General features: G+C 40.7%; 1 protein-coding gene across 5 annotated transcripts in view; it reads right to left on the bottom strand.

The window, feature by feature from the left end:
• KLHL12 (kelch like family member 12) overlaps nucleotides 1-17,961 on the bottom strand; it is a 102,569-nt gene that overhangs the window by 37,461 nt on the left and 47,147 nt on the right. For all 5 annotated transcript variants that reach the window (XR_012881033.1, XM_075850594.1, XM_075850596.1 and 2 more), the window contains 3 exons: nucleotides 11,416-11,633; nucleotides 10,439-10,588; nucleotides 10,229-10,343 (listed from right to left, as the gene is read on the bottom strand). Coding sequence is in view for 4 of the 5 variants with exons in the window: in XM_075850594.1 (XP_075706709.1) it covers nucleotides 10,229-10,343; nucleotides 10,439-10,588; nucleotides 11,416-11,633 (483 nt within the window). In the remaining variant the exon portion in view is untranslated. The remainder of the gene's footprint in view (nucleotides 1-10,228; nucleotides 10,344-10,438; nucleotides 10,589-11,415; nucleotides 11,634-17,961) is intronic.

Raw genomic sequence — 17,961 nt, 5'->3', positions numbered from 1 at the left:
AGCGTGCCCAAACAGCAGTTTACGGCCACAGATCTGGCATCGCCATACCCGGGAGAACCCGGTTAATATTTTATGAGGTATTTGTCTACAGTAGCACAAACTGGGCATATCATACAGTGCACTAAAATGGCATATCAGTGGAAAATTGTAATTTTCACTCTGCACCATTCGCTGAGCATTAACCCCTTTGCGCACCACGACATAGCATGTCGTGGTGTGGGGGGTGATGTATGGAGCGGGCACTCGCGCTGAGCCTGAACCATATGCTGCAGGTGTCAGCTGTGCATTAGAGTGGACACCCATGACTAACGGACAAAAACAGCAGTCGCGCTGTTACAGGAGCATATAAAATGTGTAAAAACAAAAGTAAATAGTTATTATTAGTGAAAAAAATGTAATAAATATTTTAAGTCACAAAAAAAACCTTTTCACATTTTTTTCTCTAAAGTAATGTAAAAAAATTATAAAAATACACAAAATTGGTATCGCTGCATCCGTAAAAGTCAGAACTATTACAATATAACATTATTTAACTCGAACGGTGAACGCCGTGAAAAAGAATGTAAAACTGCAAAATCGCTATTTTTTTGGTCACCTTGGCTCTACCAAGATTTTTTATAAAAAGTGCTCAAAAAGTTGTATGTACCAAAAAACGCTACCAATAAAATTTAAAGCTCGTTCCGCAAAAAATAAGCCCTCACACCACTCTACTGACGGAAAAATAAAAAAGTTATGGCTCTTGGAAAGCGGGGAGGGAAAAAGAAAAAGCAAAAAACGGTTCAGTCCGGAAAGGGTTAATTACTTTCTAATCAAAAAACATTTATGACCACATGTGGGGTATTGCCATACTCGGGAGAAATTGCTTTACAAATGTTGGGCGGCTTTTTCCTCCTTTATCCTTTGTGAAAATGAAAAAATTCAGTGGAAATATAATTTTAGTGGAAATAATGTTGATATTCATTTTCACGGCCTAATTCTAATAAATTCTGCAAAAGACCTGTGGGGTCTAAATGCTCACTATGCCCCTAGATAGATTCCTTAAGTTTCCAACAAGGCAAACGTAATCTCGTGAGATTACGTTTGCCTTGCTGGAAATCTCACAGAAAAGATTCAGACGTGTCAGGATTCTCAATACAGATCACGTCCTGACTGGAGGTAACGTATATTCATTATCAGGACACTGCAGTAACATAGTGTGTGTATGTAGCTGCACATAACGATATAGCTATATCGCTAGTGCAGTGTAAATGAATGGAGAGAAGTGTATGATGCTGATTGGTCAGCGTCATACACTCCTCTGTACAACGCCCACTTGGTCTAAAGTAAAAACACACCCACTTGGGCATTAAGAAACTCATTAGCATAAAGCTAAAATTCGCTCATAAAGTGGTAAAAATAGGTTGTTTTTCTAAATAAAAAGCACTGCTGTCACCTACATTATAGCGCCCATCTCCTTATGTAGGAGATAGGGCACTTATAATGTGGTGACAGAGCCTCTTTAAGGCAGGATTCATAGAAAACAGCAATTTTTCCATTGTCTTTTATTTTATTTTTTTACGGCGTTCACCGAGCGGTTTAAATAATGTAATAGCTTTATAGTCGGGGTCGTTACGGACGCGGCGATGCCAAACATGTGTAACTTTTTTGCTTTATTTTGGGGGAAAACGTGGGTTTTTCATTTTTTTAATTAACTTTATTAAACTTTTTTACTAGTCCTACTAGTCATCCGATCGCTTTTAAAATGCACTGCAATACTTTTGTAGTGCAGTGTATTACTGCCTGTCCGTTTAAAACTGACAGGCATCTGCTAGGCCATGCCTCTGGCATGACCTAGAAGGCATTTATTAGGTACCCGGGTGCCATCGGAGACACAGACACTCAGCGATCTTATCGCCGGGTGTCGGTAGGAGATGGAGCTCCCTCCCTCCAAAACCACTCAGATGCAGCGCTCGCTATTGAGCGCCACATCTGAGGGGTTAAACGGGTGAGATCGATACTTATATCGATCTCATCCGTTCGAGCAGAGATGCCCCCAGCCGTCAGCTACCTCTGGCAGCTGAGAGAAGGGAGATTTAACGGCTCCCTGCTATGGTTATTTATTCTGATGCAGTGCCGTGAAAAGGCATATGCATCAGAATAAAGCCCATTAGTGGCCGCCGTGAAAAGGCGTATTGGCGGTCACTAACGGATTAATGACCAAGCTATTTTTTGCGTTTTTCCATCATCGCATTCCAAGCGCTATAACTTTTTAATTTTTTGTCGACATAGCTGTATCAGGTCTTGTTGTTTGCGTGACAAGTTGTGTTTTTTAATAGCACCATTTTGGGGTACATATAATTTATTGATTAACTTTTATTAACTTTTTGGGGGGGGGTAATGGAAAAAAAACCATTAATTTCACCACACTTTTTTGCGTCTTAGATTTACGCCGTTTACGGTGTGGTATAAATAACATAACTTTATTCAGTGGGTCATTAAGATTGTGGCGATACCAAATTTATATAGATTTTGTATGTTTTACTACTGTCACACAGTAAAAACACTTTTTTTTAAAAAAATATTTGTTTTTGCATCGCCATGTTTTAAGAGCCATAATTGTTTTATTTTTAAAGAGGCTCTGTCACCAGATTCTCAAATCCCTATCTCCTATTGCATGTGATCGGCGCTGCAATGTAGAGAACAGTAAAGTTTTGTTTGTTTTTTAATCGTTCATTTTTGGCCAAGTTATGAGCTATTTTATATATATATGCAAATGAGCTTTGAAATGGACAAGTGTCCTGATAATGAATACACATGATCATCCAGCCTGGACGTCATGTGTATTCAGAATCCTGACACTTCTGAATCTTTTCTTTGAGATTTCCAGCAAGGGAAACGAAATCTCGTTTACCTCCGCAATCTCGCGAGATTACGCGTGGGTTGCGGGAATCTCACAGAAAAGATTCAGAAGTGTCAGGATTCTGAATACACATGACGTCCAGGCTGGATGATCATGTGTATTCATTATCAGGACACTTGATTAACGTTAATCTCTGGTTATGCGGCTGCACATCGCTGCTGTGTAAATCAATGGAGATGAGTGTATGACGCTGACTGGTCATTGATTGGTCAGCGTCATACACGTAAACACACCCAGTTGGACATAACAAAAAAAAAATGCCCAATTGTCCATTTCAAAGCTCATTTGCATATATATATATATATATATATATATATATATATATAAAATAGCTCATAATTTGGCCAAAAATGAACTTTTAAATAAAACAAAAAAACTTTACTGTTATCTACATTGCAGTGCCGATCACATGCAATAGGAGATAGGGATTTGAGAATCTGGTGACAGAGCCTCTTTAAACTGATGGAGCTGTATGAGGGCTTGTTTGCTGCGGGACGACTTCTAGGTTTTTTTGGATCCATTTTGGAGTACATGCAACTTTTTGATCACTTTTTATCACATTTTTTTGAAGGCAGGATGAACAGAAAACAGCAATTCTGGCATTGTTTTTAATTTAAATTTTTACGGCGTTCACCATGCAGGTTAAATAACATAATAGCTTTATAGGTGGGGTCGTTACGGATGCTGCGATACCAAATATGTGTAATGTTTTAATTTTTTGGGGGTTTTTTCATATTAAAATATTTTAAAAAGGGAAAAAGTGTGTTTTTATTTTTTTTTATTTGGGATTTTTATTTCTTATTAACTTTATTACAATTTTGATAACTTTATTTTTAGGCCCGCAAGGGGACTTCACTATGCAATATTATGATTGCTCTTATAATACACTGCAATACTTCTTTATTGCAGCGTATTATTGCCTGTCAGTGTAAAACGGACATGCACCTGCTAGGTCATGCCTTAGGCATGGCATAGCAGGCATTCACTACAGGCAGACCTAGGGGCCTTGGTTAGGCCCCCGGCTGCCATAGAAGCCATTGGCACCCTGCAATTGCAGGGTGCCGATGGGGTGAGAGAGGGAGCGCCCTCCCTCCAAAACCACTTGGATGCAGCGCTCGCTATTGAGCGCCGTATCTACGGGTTTAAGCGGGTAAAATCGATATTGAAATCGATCCCGCCCGTTAGTGCAGGTGTCCGACTGTCTTTAGACCGCCTGACACCCGCTTTAGCTGGCACAGGACACCCATGCCAGGCTTATGTCAGAGCGCTGTGAAAAGGCGGCACTCTGGCATAAGCACCCTTAACGGCCGCCGTGAAAAGGCGTATTGGCGATCGTTAAGGGGTTAAACGCTTCGTAAACCTTTGAAGAGCATTTTTTTTTTTTTAGAATAAACAGGTCAGTTAGTGTATTTGGTGTAACTTTTTTTGTAGTCTTTATTAAAAAATTATTTAACTTTTTTTAAATACAGATGCTCTGTATTCTCTATGTAGCGCAAAATCCCGTTCCCATCATGCAGGATCCACCTGTTATCCAACACATGATCCAAGTTCATAAGGCTTAGTTAAAGAGGCTCTGTCACCATATTATCAAATCCCTATCTCCTATTGAATGTGATCGGCGCTGCAATGTAGATAACAGCAATGTTGTTGTTTGTTTTTTTTTTAAAAACGATCATTTTTGCCCAAGTTATGAGCAATTTTATATTTATGCAAAAGAGCTTTTCAATGGACAACTGGGCGTGTTTTCTCGTTTTACCAACTGGGCGTGTATTGTGTTTTTACCAACTGGGCGTTGTGAATAGAAGAGTATGACGCTGACAAATCAGCATCATACACTTCTCATCGTTCACACCCAGCTTCTTTCACTGCAGACACACAGCGTGACGTCACCCACAGGTCCTTCAACCTTGGCGTTGGACAAAGAAGATACATCGGCTCCAGGCGTTCAAAAGGTTAATATGCTTGTATCTAGGGAGTTTACTATGCCTACCTGCACATGGAGTTGCTGCAGCTGATTCAACTATACCCTCTGACGCCTGGAGCTGATGTGTCTTCTCTCTTCCGACGCCAAGGTTGAAGGACCTGTGGGTGACGTCACGCTGTGTGTCTGCAGTGAAAGAAGCTGGGTGGGAACGATGAGAAGTGTATCTAATGCGGATTTGTCAGCGTCATACACTTCTATTCACAACGTCCAGTTGGTAAAAACACAATACACACCCAGTTGGTAAAACGAGAAAACACGCCCAGTTGTCCATTGAAAAGCTAATTTGCATAAATATAAAATTGCTCATAACTTGGGCAAAAATTATCGTTTTTAAAAAAAACAAAAAACTTTGCTGTTATCTACATTGCAGCGCCGATCACATGCAATAGGAGATATGGATTTGATAATCTGGTGACAGAGCCTCTTTAACATCTGCGTCAGGGCTCTATGAACGAAATCCAAACTGTAACCATAGGTTTCCGTTTGTATGACCATTGATTTAAATGACGACCGATCCGGTGCAAATGGTTTCCGTTTGTGACCGTTGTGTAACGGTTCCGTCGTTTTGATGGAATGAACAGCACAGTCAACTATGGTAGTGATTCCGTCAAAACAACGGAACCCTTACACAACGGCAACAAACGGATCCTGTGCAAATGGTTTCTGTCACCACTGAAATCAATGGTGATGCAAATTGAAACCTATGATTTCCTTTTGTTTCTGTTTGAATTCAGTTCATGGGTTTCCTTGACTGAAAGGTCCGACGGAACCCATGACTGGAGTCCCGACGCAGATGTGAACGAAGCCTTACTTATATGTGATAGATTACAGGTGGATCCCGCGTGTCAGAGACGCAGGACCCACTGACCCTGAAACCGTCATAGTGAAAAATACAGCTGCTCTGTATAGAGAATACAGAGCAGCTGTATCTAAATATGTAAAACAAATTTTTAATAAAGACTAATTACAAAGTTACACCAAACACACTGACGGACATATATATATATATATATATATTTTTTTTTAATAAAAAGGTTAATCAAAGATTTACATAGCCTAATGTGAATAATGTGAACAGCGTTTAAAAAGGCAACAAATGGTATTCTAAATTCTGCGCCCATTTGACATTTATTAACACTTTAGCGACCTGTTTGGTGGACCCTTGATGCCCATTTGCACCTTTTGTCACAGAAGAACAATAAAGGGGCAACAAAAAGGCAAATAGGCATCAAGAGGGCACTGAACAGAAGGACACTAAAGGGGCAATAAGTGGAAAATGGGCACCAAAGTGGCACTAAATCCTCTGCCCATTTGTCATTATTGGCCTTTTTAGACCCCCAAACAACCTAAGCCCACAGTCAGTGACTGACCTGCTGGGCTTCTCACAATAACTGCCAACTGGTGCTGCTGGAGCTGCTATGGAGAAATAAATTTCCTTGGTATCCCCTCCAGCCCAGGAAACACATAGGAACATAGAGCGGTGTCTCCTCCCTGTCTTGCGTCCTGAATGATGTCATCACGCTTGTCTCGTCATTCAGGACGCAGGACAGGAAAAGGGAGCGTTGGCCAAGGCACGGGGCAGCCAGTATGGAGGTCGGCGTAGTTAGATAGTGGCACCTGACCCAATGGTGCCCCGAGTAGTGGCCATGGCGCGGGGCACGCACACACGCTGTCGCCCACCTTACAGCATGGCGGCTGGCGCCCTATGCGACCGCATTGGTCGCACGTATCTAAGGCCGGCCAGGACTATAGGGATGATGAGACAGCAAGAGACGCACCTGAAGGTGAAGGATGAAAAGACTTTAGAGGAAAACTGCCATTTAAAAGCTACGTAAGCCTTTATTAAAAAAAGAAAAATGTTTTTCAAACAGGTCAGGGTCATTGGTGCAACCTTATAATTAGTTTCTATTAAAAATTATTTTTACTTTCTGAGATACAGCTGCTCTGTATTATCTATACAGAGCAGCTATATCTAGCGCTAAATCCTTTTCCTGTCCGGTCCACGGGACCAGTGAATAGTGCTAGATACAGCTGCTCTGTATAGAGAATACATAGCAGCTGTATCTCAAAAAGTAAAAAGAATTTTTTATAAAAACTAATTATTAAGTTGCACAAAACACGGATTAAAAAAAAATGCCTGTCAAAGGTTTACAAAGGCTTTAAGCTAACCTGAGGCTAACGTATGCTAGTAGCAGGAACAGCAAAGTATTAGGTGGTGAGGTGCAATGGGGATACCGCCAGGGTACTGATTTATGTGTGTGTTGGGGGCACAAACAAATGCTGAAAAAGTCTGCCATTTTAGCTCACCTGGAACTCTAAAGAACAAGTCATAAAGCCTGAATTAGCACTGCCTCCCATTCCCTTATATACAAATAGCCAGCCTGCCCTCTCCAACCCTGCCCACCATTCTCAGTTTATGTTACCCCCATGCCCTCCTGTCATTGGCTGGCAGCCTATGACTTCAATGGATGCAGTACTGACATGCCGAGCCAGTACTGCAGAGCATTACGTCTGGCAGCCACAGGAGGTGGCAGGAAATAGCATTGTTACATCCTGTACGCTGTCTGGTCTCGCCTCACTCGTAAGTGAACGTCGGAAGAGGGCGGTGATGATGTGGCGGGGCAGAGCTTCGTCCTGTAGCTCGGCCCGACGGCACCATTATTAAACCGATTCAACGATTCTGTCTAAACACAGAAGCCTCAAAGGCTTAGAGATTAGAGATTAGAGATTAGAGATTAGAGATTAGAGATTAGAGGATAGAGGATAGAGGATAGAGGATAGAGGATAGAGGATAGAGGATAGAGGATAGAGGATAGAGGATAGAGGATAGAGGATAGAGGATAGAGGATAGAGGATAGAGGATAGAGGATAGAGGATAGAGGATAGAGATAGAGATAGAGATAGAGATAGAGAGAGAGATATATATATATATATATATATATACACATAGTAAGGTAGTGAAGGGGTTGTATATCTCATTTTGTTGAGATAAAGGAATCCAGTTAACTGGGTTTCCTCAGCAAACCTAGTTTGCTGACGCTTTTGTTGAATGTGTGTTCTGGGACTAGATTTCTTTGGAATGGCAGGTAGGATTAGTAGTGGGACATGTCATTCCCTATCCCTCTCCAGTACAGGCGTTAGCCCTAGTCCAATTAGCTCAGGTGAAGCTTCTGGGCTCTCTACTAAGTCATAGAAGCTCTGCAGTTAATACAGAGAGTCAGAGCCTGGAAATCCACACAAGGATAGTGTGGAAAGCCTGATCCAAGGAACACTGTACTCATGGTTTATAATAGGCGAAGAAACCTGCTGTTTAGTTAGTACACAGACAGGCAAGGTGTTTGTTTTGTTTACATGCTGTAAGTCTTGTATGCTGGATAAGCACTTGTTTATTTCTGGACTGCAATAAAGCCAATAGTGGGCTTTAAACTTGAACGATTTCTGCAGTTTATTGCCAACCTTATCCCCCTATACGCACAGATCACAAAAATATCCATACGTTATTCATATATTAGTCCATCTTTCTCAAGCAATTCTCTCACAAGAAGTCTAACTATCCACAAAGTATGAGTGAATATCATCCTTTTGCCCAAGATGTGGACCAACCCATCTTTTTACTGCAATCTTACAATATAGATGCTACCAGATACCATGAATAGCCACAATATAAACTTTGCTAGGCACCAGAGAGGGTAAAGGGAATTATTCATCAGCAATTGCAGTATTTACTCTAGGTGATGTGTGATTTTATTTGAGAATGATACCTTTAGTAAAAAAAAAAAACTCTTTCATATTGGAATTACATCCCCTGTACCAGATTTTCCTTATTGCTAAAATCATTTATGATTGTAAAGGGAGGTATTCCAATAATAGGTATACATATAAAAAAAAAATAACAACCAATAAATGTCATTTCATAATACATAAGCCAAGGTTCACCAGAGGGTATCCAATACCAAAGTGATGCTACAGCTTCGAATAACATTACGTTTATAATCATCAAATGTAAAATATACTAGATTAGTAATAAATCTTTATTAACGGTTTCTTGTTCCAATTTATTTTTCAGTTTGTATTTGCTCCGTGCAGTATGGGGAAAAAAAATAAATCTTCTATTGCTACTTGTCAACCACCAACAAGCTGACTTTGACAGATGTCACTATTTGCCTCTACTTGAGTACATATTGGAATACTGTTGTGAAAAGACTGTGGTCCTGTTAGACCTAGTAACATTTGGTCCAGTCTTGCTCATATAGCGCAGTCTTTTATTTAGCCAAAACCAGGATTGTATCCTTTACTGAAGCAAAGTATTAGGGTCCTTTCATACGTTGCGGTTGAGGTGTGGTTAGAAACGCATTGAAAAAACGCATTTCAAAATTACATGCATTTTTACTGCGATTTGGTGCGTTTTTCAATGTGATTGCGGTAAAAAGAGAAACACACCAAATCACTGTAAAGTCTAAATGCAGTTTTTCTATGTGGTTCTAACTGTACCTCAACATGTGAATGGACCCTTAAAAAAAAAAAATAAAAAAAAAAAAAGACTTAAAGAGGCTCTGTCACCAGATTTTGCAACCCCTATCTGCTATTGCAGCAGATCGGCGCTGCAATGTAGATTACTGTAACGTTTTTATTTTTAAAAAACGAGCATTTTTGGCCAAGTTATGACCATTTTTGTATTTATGCAAATGAGGCTTGCAAAAGTACAACTGGGCGTGTTTACAGTAAAAGTACAACTGGGCGTGTATTATGTGCTTACATCGGGGCGTTTTTACTTCTTTTACTAGCTGGCTGTTCTGACGAGAAGTATCATCCACTTCTCTTCAGAACGCCCAGCTTCTGGCAGATCACGCTGTGACGTCACTTCCCCAGGTCCTGCATCGTGTCAGACACATCGGCACCAGAGGCTACAGTTGATTCTGCAGCAGCATCAGCATTTGCAGGTAAGTAGCTACATCGACTTACATCAGCTAGTAAAAGAAGTAAAAACGCCCCGATGTACGCACATAATACACACCCAGTTGTACTTTTACTTTTCAACACGCCCAGTTGTACTTTTGCAAGCCTCATTTGCATAAATACAAAAATGGTCATAACTTGGCCAAAAATGCTCGTTTTTTAAAAATAAAAACGTTACTGTAATCTACATTGTAGCGCCTATCTGCTGCAATAGCAGATAGGGGTTTCAAAATCTGGTGACAGAGCCTCTTTAAGCATATGTTTAGTTTTCTGGTAGCTTCAGATATTTTTTTTTCTACAAATAAATAAATGAATAAGAAGGTAATAAAGATCATTTTCACAGATGGTAGATCTTACATTAAGCTTTAGAATTCCTATGCCTTACTTACCCAGACGTACTCGGGTTCTTGGGCCCTGCATCTGACCCCGCAACTCTGGGCGCAGATGAAATTTCTTAGCCTCATCCACCAGATCTCTGCATTGTAAACTGCATCTGATTAGGGGCTGCAAGAATGTAGAAGAGAGGGCACATTACTTTTCCTCCCTATAGTAAAACAAAATATTCATTTATACTCTAACCTATTGTCCATATACTGTACCTCCGTGTCTATTACATCTGTGATGTAACGTGGCGTCAGCAAAGGCATGCGCACATACTGAAGAAGTTGTGGAAGAGATTTTTCCCTATGATGTTTGTTATGTTTCACCCAGTTTATAACCGCCTCAAACACAGGCTCTTCAGAGTCAATCTGCATGGCAAAAAAGAAAAAGAGCAACACTCAAAACAAAACTTAAAGGCTATGTACACCTTAGAAATCGTGTTTTAAAAAAAATAAAATAAAATTGTCCATCAGTGTGATTGGTGCAACTTCCCAAATACATTTTATGAAAAATTATTTTTACTCCTTGTGATACAGTCGCTTTGTATCCTGTATACAGAGCAGCTGTACCGTTCACTAAGACCAGAATCCGGCAAGTTCGCAGGACTGACTAGTTCAGTGACAGAGGGTCCTGCGTGTCTAAGACAAGCAGGATCCACCTATAATTGTTCACATCTAAATTATGAACTTAGATGTGATCGGCAACCGCTCAATCCTGCGTATCAGAGACACACAGGACATGCTGACACTAAACCTGTCAGTGCCGCCGATCTAACGGATACAGGATTCAGCGCAACAAACAGCTGCTCTGTATACAAGATACAAAGCAGCTGTATCTCAAAAAGCCAAAATAATTTTTAATAAAATGTATTTAGGAAATTTCACCAATCACACTAATGCACAATTTTATTTATATTTAAAAAAAAAAAAAAAGATTTTAAAGGTGTACATAGCGCTTAAAGCTCCTGGGCCCCAATGCAAAATCTATAACGTGCCCCCCCCCCATCTACCATTTATAATACTGGTGTCTTTTTATGCGGCCTAGGGGCTTTTTGGGCTCCTCAGGCTCTATGCTCCCGCTATAGCTTTGCCCCTGCATACAACACAAAATCCTAGAGCAAGTCACCATTGAAACCATGGGCATCAAACTGGCAATCCAGAATAGGTTGGCACATGCCATATATGCAGGCTTCTACCTGAATCTCATCACATCGGATTAGTTTCTCCACTTCCTCTTGCTGCAGCAGCATGAACTCCTCATGTTGTACCACCTCTGGGAAGTGCTTTTGGCTGAACACTTCAGCAGCCTGCATAAGGTCCAAACAATTATGCGTCTCTGCAAAGTCACGAATCCCTAAACAGTTGGATGGATCAAGTTGAGACTCCAGAAAGTCACAGCATGCCTGCTTGACACCTGTGTGGTGAACCAGATTATTAGATGTTATCTGATACTCCGCGTTTATTTAGGTTGCAAATGGTACATTACTTTGTAGACAGCACAGAGTGATTAAACATTTCTGTTACCAGGGGGGGTTAAAATATTAGAGAGTTTGACGGAGTCTCCTTTTATGTCTCATGTGTGATTACTGTAAACCATGATTTATCTATCTATAAACGATATGGACAAAAGTATTGGGACACACCTCTTAACCATTTAAAGATCCAGACATTTTTAGTTTTTACGCTTTCGTTTTTTTACTTCCTGCATTCCAAGAGAATTCACTGAATGTGACTAGAAGTAAATCTATACATAATGTTTATTTATATCTTGCTAAAATAAGGGGTGCAATCACCATGGTGACTAAGCCCAACGTGCTCAAATTAACCACTTCAGGACACAGCCTGTTTTCGCCTTGTGGCACAGCCGATTTTTTAAATCTGACATGTGTCACTTTATGTGGTAATAACTTCGGAATGCTTTTACCTATCCATGCGATTCGGAGATCGTTTTCTCGTGACATATTGTACTCTATGATAGTGGAAAAATTTTGTCGATAAATTCAATATTTATTAGTGAAAAACACCAACATTTTGCGAAAATTTGCAAAAATTTGCATTTTTCTAAATTTAAATGTATCGGCTTGTAAAAAAGATAGTAATACCACACAATAGTTACTAGTTAACATTTCCCATATGTCTACTTTATATTTGCATAGTTTTTTTAACGTCCTTTTATTTTTCTAGGACGTTACAAGGCTTAGAACTTTAGCAGCAATTTCTCAAATTTTCAAGAAAATTTCAAAAGGCTATTTTTACAGGGACCAGTTCAGTTCTGAAGTGGTTTTGAGTGCCCTATATATTAGAATCCCCCAATAAATCACCGCATTTTAAAAACTGCACCCCTCAAAGTATTCAAAACAGCATTCAGAAAGTTTCTTAACCCTTTAGGCGTTTCACAGGAAATAAAGCAAAGTAGAGGGGAAATTTACAAATTAAATATTTTTTTGCCGAAATTCATTTGTAATACATTTTTTTCTGTAACACAGAAAGTTTTACCAGAGAAACGCAACTCAATATTTATTGCCCAGGTTCTGCAGTTTTTAGAAATATCCCACATGTGGCCCTAGTGTGGTAATGGACTGAAGCACCGGCCTCAGAAGCAAAGGTGCACCTAGAGGATTTTGGGGTCTGCTTTTTTTTAGATTATATTTTAGGCACCATGTCAGGCTTGAAGATGTCTTGTGGTGCCAAAACAGTGGAAACACCCCCAAAAGTGACCCCATTTTGGAAACTACACCCTCAAGGAATTTATCTAGGGGTATAGTTAGCATTTTGACTACATAGGTATTTTGCTATATTTATTGGAGTTCGTCTGTGAAAATGAAAATCTACATTTTTTCTGAAAAAACATAGAAATTTGTAATATTTACAAGGAATAAAGAAGAAAATGCACCCCAACATTTGTAAAGCATCTTCTCCCGATTACGGAAAATACCCCATATGTGGTAATAAACTGCTGTTTGGACCCACAGCAGGGCTTAGAAGGGAAGGAGCGCCATTTGGATTTTGGAACACAGATTTTGCTGGATTGGTTTTCAGTGCCATGTCGTGTTTGCAACGCCCTGGGAGGGACCAAAACAGTGGAAACCCCCCAAAAGTGACCCCATTTGGGAAACTACACCCCTCAATCAATTTTTCTAGGGGTATAGTGAGCATTTATACCACACAGGTTTTTTTGCTGAATTTAGTAGAATTAGGCAGTGAAAATGAATATCAACATTTTTGTCCACTAAAATGTTGCATTTTTTCATTTTCACAAGGGATAAAGGAGAAAAAGTCATCCTAAATTTGTAACGCAATCTATCCCGAGTAGGACAATACCCCACATGTGGTCATAATTGATTTTTTTAATAGAAATTATTTAACCTTTGCAGGACCAATCCTTTTCCAATTTAGTTTTTCACTCCGCGCCTTCCAAACGCCATAACTTTTTTATTTTTCCATCAATAGAGCGGTGTGAGGGCTTATTTTAAAATAAAATTCTTTGCGGGTGAAATTGGAAAAAACTGCAATTCCTTAATTGTTTTTTGGGATTTGTTTTTAACCGCTTTCACCGTGCGGTAACCACGACAACTTAACTTTATTCTGCGGGTCAATACGATTACGGTGATACCAAATGCATATAGTTTTTTTTATATTTTACTACTTTTACAAAGAAAAAAATATTAGTTAAAAAAAAAAATTTTTGTATCAACACATTCTGAGAGCCATAACTTTTTTATTTTTTGGTCGATTGAGAGGTGCGAGGGCTTATTTTTGGTAGGACGAGCTGTAGTTTTTATTGGTACAATTTTTTGTTACATACAACTTCTTGAGCACTTTTTATTACATTTTATTCAGAGCTAAAGTGACCAAAACACAGTGATTTTGGCGTTTTAAATTCTTTATTTCTTACGGCGTTCATTATGCGCTAAAAATTAGTTTTACTTTATTCTGTTTTACTTAATTCTGCGGGGCGATACCATATCTATATAGTTTTTTTTATGTTTTGCAGCGTTTGCACAATAAAATCACTTGTTTATAAAATAATAAATTTTTTGTGTCACCATATTCTGAGCGCCATAACTTTTTTATTTTTCAGTCAAAAAAGCGGCGTACTCTTGTCCGTCTGTTATATGAGCAGCCTGTCGCTAGGGTGAGAACAAATCTGGATGTCTCTAAGCCCTTCTCTTTAGGTCGGGGTACGCGCCAGGGTTGTCCACTTTCCCCTTTGTTGTTTGCTCTTGCGATTGAGCCTCTGGCGCTGGCAGTTAGGCGTTCTTCCTCCATTATTGGTATCCCTCGAGGCTCGCTAGTTGAGAAAATATCCCTGTATGCAGATGATACTTTGGTGTACCTAGCGGATGATGGTCCTTCGTTGTCTTCACTCTTGCAGCTGATTGTTACTTTTGGGGCGTTCTCGGGGTTGTCGGTTAATTGGTCTAAGTCGGTTATGTTCCCTCTATGTGCAGAATATCGCTCCCGGCGGGGGCTCCCTGTCCTGTTGCAGGTCGTGTCTCAATTTACGTATCTTGGGGTGCGGATTTCCCTTAATTTGTTACGCTTTCGTGAACTTAATCTTTGTCCCTTAGTGGCCTCTACTGAAAAGCAGCTAAACTCTTGGAGGAACCTCCCCCTCTCATTATATGGTAGGATAAACCTTTTTAAAATGATATATCTGCCTAAATTCCTTTACCTCCTACATATTTGTCCGATTATCTTGGCCAAACAATTTTTTGGCCACCTGGATGGGATCCTACGTGGGTTTTACTGGCAAGGCGGCATACCCAGGTTTAGTCTCAGTCTTCTGCAGGCCCCAAGGAGTGTGGGGGGGGGATGGCGGCGCCCAACGTTTACTTATATTATCTGGCTTCGCAGCTGGTACTGGCTCACTGGTGGATTGACATTGACTTAAGTAATGCGGCTACGGCGCTGGCTGGAGCACTCATGACTTCCTATGAGAGTCTTACCAACCTCTTATATAGGTTTAAAACTTCGTGTCAGGCGCCCTTACCGTTAAAAACTATTGCGAATGCCTGGAAGAAGGCACAGTTCTTACTAAAAGATACTACGGATTCTTCTGTTTCCCCCAGGACTCCGTTATGGAATAATCCATGGCTGCCTCACCTGGTGTCCCTGCCGGGAGCGATGATGTGGGCTGGGGTAGGGGTTCGATTTTGAGGCCAAATATACTCTGTAGACAGCAAGTTTGTCTCCTTTTCTGAGCTAGAGGAGAGATTTGGGGTCTCGAGAAAGGTTTTTTATCATTATCTCCAGTTGAGACATGCCTGCTTGGCTCAGTTTGGTTCTGTTATGCCAGCTTTGGGGTTTTCCGGATTGGAGGACCTACTCGGCACCCCAGACCTTCCTAAGACCCTTAATCAGACGTATGCCCTGTTGCTGTCCTCTGTAAAACATCCATTTGGTAGGGCGTACCTGGGGTGGAAGAGAGATATCCCTGATCTGTCGGAGGAGGAGTGGAGGGAGGTGGAGCTTTCCTTTTTTCATTCCGTAGTTAGTGCTCGAGACTTTTTAATACAATCACGGTTTCTGCACAGAATTTACTATACTCCAGTTAGACTTCAGAGAATTGGGGCCTCTGGGTCGGACAGCTATTTTAGGTGTCAGTCGGATGTTGGCACGTACCTCCACTGTGTATGGTCCTGCCCTAGGATTTCACTATTCTGGTCAAGGGTTGTAGAGTTTCTGCATGACAACTTTGAGTTTCCCAGGGTTCTCTCCCCTCAGGTGTGCCTCTTGGGCATTATGAATGAGTTAGTACAAGGCTATTATGACAAAATCTTTTTCCGATTTGTTTTGTTCTGTGCACGGAAGGTTATAATTATGGAATGGAAGGCCACGGTGTGTCCTAGTCTAGAGCATTGGTTACAACTGGTAAATAAGTATATACCATTATATCAGAAATTATACATTAGCAGAGGGTGTCCTGACAAATTCGGGAAGATATGGGCTAGATGGATGGAGATTTCGGACACTGTTGTCTGATAGGAGTGAGTGAAGTGTGACTGGTTGTCTGTTTTGGCAATAATGGCGGTCAAATGTTGATCCTATTTTCTTCGTAATACACTTATATGCACCTGTGATCCGTTAAGTTTTCATGTGGGCTTTTGCACTGTAATTGTATTTTTCTATATGATGATTCTCATTGCCAACTAGTGCGGTTGGTCAGTATGTTATGTATGTTTTTGTGCGCAATTTTGCGCTTTTGTACATTTGTATCTTGAGAAAAAGTTAATAAAGAAAACCTTTTAAAAAAAAAAAAAGCGGCGTAAGGGCTTGTTTTTTGCTGGACGGGTTCTAGTTTTTATTGGTACTATTTTGGGGTAGATGCGACGTTTTAATCACTTTTTATTTTATATTTTGGGAGGGGAGGGGACTAAAAAAATAGTGATTCTGGCATTGTTTTTAGTTTGTTTTTTTTGCGGCCTTCACCGGGGGGGAAAAATTCACATTATAGTTTTATAGATTGGGTTGTTACGAACGCGGTGATACCAAATATGTGTACTGTTTTTTTTAACATTTTCATTTTTTTTTTATAAAACGAGACTTATTATAGGGAAAAAAAATCTTTTATTTTTGCACTTTTATAAAACATTTTTATTAACTTTTTTTTAACATTATTTTGAACTTTTTTTTACCTGATCGCTGCTAGAATACATTACACTACCTAGATATGTAACGTATTCCAACTGTCAGTGTGACGTCACAGTGACTCTCACAGTAAGTCTAAGAGGACAAGCCCCTCATAAGCTTCCATACATGGCAGACTCGGAGGCTGTTGTCTGGCCTCCGGATGCCATCACAAGCATCAGTAACCCCCACGATTGCAAGGGGGCTGCTGATGTGCTACAAACCCCCTAAATGCGGTGATCGCAATCGAGTGCCGCATTTAACAGGTTAATTGCCGCAAGTAGCGGCGATGAGCCGCTGATCGGCAACAGTGGAGTGTCAGCTGTTGGGGACAGCTGACCTTCCGGTTCCCGATGCACACTGTCACCGACAGTTTGCATCGCGAATGACACAGTGACGTCCTGTCACTCTGACAGGAAGTCTATTAGGAGGCTGGTCCTGATAGGCTTCCGTACATGGCAGACACGGAAGCCATTACTTGGCCTCCGTTCGCCATGCTAGCCACCTGCAAACCTCACGATTTCATTTTGAGGTCTGCCGGATGTGCTAGAATCCCCTAAAATGCGGCGATTGTAATCGATCATTCATTCCTATGGGGCCCATGCAGACGATCGTGGTTTCCACGGTCCGTGCATGGCCCAGGAGCCCGGACCGCACAAAGAACGGGCAAGTCTTATTACGGCCGTGTTCTGCGATCCAGGTTCATAGCAAATAATGTCCGCAGCCATGTGCACGGCCCACGATTTGCGGGCGGCTTGCGGATGACACCCCTCCCCAGCCAACGGGAAAATCACGGCCATGCTCATGGCTACGGTCGTGGGCATGAGGCCTAAGATCCAGTAATGCTCTCACCTACACTTTAATTCCCCCTCTGCTCTGACCCTACGCATTTCCATATGTCAATTTCATCAGGTTGGTTTTAACTCTAAAGCGTGCTCGCAATTGATAGCAGCTGCTTCCAAGAGCCATAACTTTTTTATTTTTCTGTCAATAGAGTGGTGTGAGAGCTTATTTTTTTTGCAGGGGGAAGGGGTTTTCCATGAAGGACATTTATGACATATCCACAGAATTTTTCGTCAATTGAGCGGTATGATTGCTTATTTTTCTGCGGG

This window comes from Rhinoderma darwinii, chromosome 2, assembly GCF_050947455.1.
Source record: "Rhinoderma darwinii isolate aRhiDar2 chromosome 2, aRhiDar2.hap1, whole genome shotgun sequence".
NCBI lineage: Eukaryota > Metazoa > Chordata > Amphibia > Anura > Rhinodermatidae > Rhinoderma > Rhinoderma darwinii.
The sequence above is the reverse complement of the archived record's forward strand: the minus strand, read 5'-3'. Positions and strand labels throughout refer to the sequence as shown.